Source organism: Coregonus lavaretus (assembly GCF_964263955.1).
Source record: "Coregonus lavaretus genome assembly, contig: HAP1_SCAFFOLD_1287, whole genome shotgun sequence".
Classification (NCBI taxonomy): Eukaryota; Metazoa; Chordata; class Actinopteri; order Salmoniformes; family Salmonidae; genus Coregonus; species Coregonus lavaretus.
This window is the reverse complement of record NW_028161555.1, coordinates 120,001-121,922: the sequence shown is the minus strand read 5'-3', so window position 1 is coordinate 121,922 and position 1,922 is coordinate 120,001. Positions and strand designations below refer to the sequence as shown.

The following is a 1,922-nucleotide window of genomic DNA, read 5'->3' as shown; positions in this document are numbered from 1 at the left end:
CTGCTCGCTGGGCCGTTCGCTTTTGGACCAAAAACACGGCTCCGTCGGTGACTTTCGGGCCGATATAGGCGAACAGAAAACACAAGTGAAAGAGCATTTGGCCAGCCCAGAGAAGCCGAGCTGGTTGCCTTGAGTCTACATGGTTCTCATGTCGCGTTTAAGGCCAGCCCCCTGCTCGGTGTGGAGCTTCAATAGCGCAGAGCAGCGTCTACAGCAAACTACTCCTCGCAGACCGTGTGTGTGTGTGTGTGTACCGGACCAAACGACAGACAGACAGACAGACAGACATGGCAGAAGTCGCACCAGCACCCGCAGCCGCAGCGCCGGCCAAGGCACCCAAGAAGAAGGCAGCAGCCAAGCCCAAGAAAGCGGGACCCAGCGTAGGAGAACTCATCGTCAAGGCTGTGACCGCCTCCAAGGAGAGGAGCGGCGTGTCCCTGGCCGCGCTCAAGAAGACGCTGGCGGCAGGCGGCTACGACGTGGAGAAGAACAACTCCCGCGTCAAGATCGCAGTCAAGAGCCTCGTCACCAAGGGCACCCTGGTCCAGACCAAGGGCACCGGTGCATCCGGCTCCTTCAAGCTCAACAAGAAAGCCGTCGAGGCAAAGAAGCCCGCCAAGAAAACCGCAGTTCCCAAAGTAAAGAAGGTGGCCGCCAAGAAGCCCGCCGCGGCGAAGAAGCCCAAGAAGGTAGCAGCCAAGAAGGCCGTCGCCGCAAAGAAGTCCCCCAAGAAGGCCAAGAAGCCCGCTACACCCAAAAAGGCCGCCAAGAGCCCCAAGAAGGTGAAGAAGCCCGCCGCAGCGGCCAAGAAGGCGGCCAAGAGCCCCAAGAAGGCTACAAAGGCAGCCAAGCCCAAAGCCGCCAAGCCCAAGGCAGCCAAGGCCAAGAAGGCAGCCCCCAAGAAGAAGTAAACCTATTACAAACAGTGTTCTACTCGACACATGTTGTACCACAAAAGGCTCTTTTAAGAGCCACCCACCTCTTTCCATAGAAAGCGCATTGATTTCCATGTACTATCTGTCGTGAAAAAGAAATTACGCACACTAGGCTACTTTTACGCACACAACATCGTCCCACTCTGGGTGTGTGCGAAGGGAGAGGAATATAATAGAGGGCCAAAATGGCTTAGAAATTCGACCTCACGAGTGCACCCTCACCAGCCATTTGTATATGAGCCACTGGGCTATTCCCGTTCAGAGGCAGGCTGCTGTGATGTGTTACAAGTGCCATGTAATAACAATACTATAGTGGCTTCGAATTCAAACTCACGAGTGCACCCTCAACAGCCATATTTATATATGAGCCACTGGGCTATTCCCGTTCAGAGGCAGGCTGCTGTGATGTGTTACAAGTGCCATGTAATAACAATACTATAGTGGCTTCGATTTCAAACTCAAGAGTGCACCCTCACCAGCTGTTTGTTTCCCATTTGGAGAGAAATAATGTGAGGATTTCATGTCGGACATTTTGGCGCTCACGCGAAATGACACAAAGTAACAAAGTCGGAGGGACACAAAGTAGCCTCTCACTCGCTGCCTGTGGGTGGGAACCGGCTTAGGGCTGTCTGTCTGTCTGTCCCTCGCTCCAATTGGATAAGGCCACACCGGCCCGGTGGCCAATCGTTGCCTCTTGTGGCGAGGTATAAGTACGGCTCTCGAAGTGGCGAGCGGCTCATTCAGACTTTCTGTGACTTTCTCAAGATACCAATATGAGCGGAAGAGGCAAAACCGGAGGCAAGGCCAGGGCGAAGGCAAAGACCCGTTCATCCCGTGCCGGGCTCCAGTTCCCCGTGGGCCGTGTGCACAGGCTACTGCGCAAAGGCAACTACGCCGAGCGTGTGGGCGCTGGCGCACCAGTCTACCTGGCCGCCGTGCTCGAGTACCTGACTGCTGAGATCCTGGAGTTGGCCGGCAACGCTGCCC

At 55.5% G+C, this 1,922-nt stretch overlaps 2 protein-coding genes across 2 annotated transcripts in view; both read left to right on the top strand.

Annotated features, from left to right (window-relative positions):
* Positions 1-287: 287 nt before the first annotated feature.
* On the top strand, positions 288-911 carry LOC311120432 (histone H1; the record flags this gene model as incomplete). The annotated part of the gene is made up of 1 exon (XM_084195028.1): positions 288-911. One exon carries the CDS (start codon positions 288-290, stop codon positions 909-911), a length of 624 nt encoding a protein of 207 aa, XP_084051154.1.
* Positions 912-1,708: 797 nt separating this feature from the next.
* LOC311120428 (histone H2A) overlaps positions 1,709-1,922 on the top strand; it is a gene marked incomplete at both ends in the record, with an annotated part of 387 nt that continues 173 nt past the window's right edge. The window contains one exon of the mRNA XM_084195025.1: positions 1,709-1,922. This exon is cut by the window's right edge and continues 173 nt beyond it. Within this exon, the coding sequence (XP_084051151.1) occupies positions 1,709-1,922 (214 nt within the window).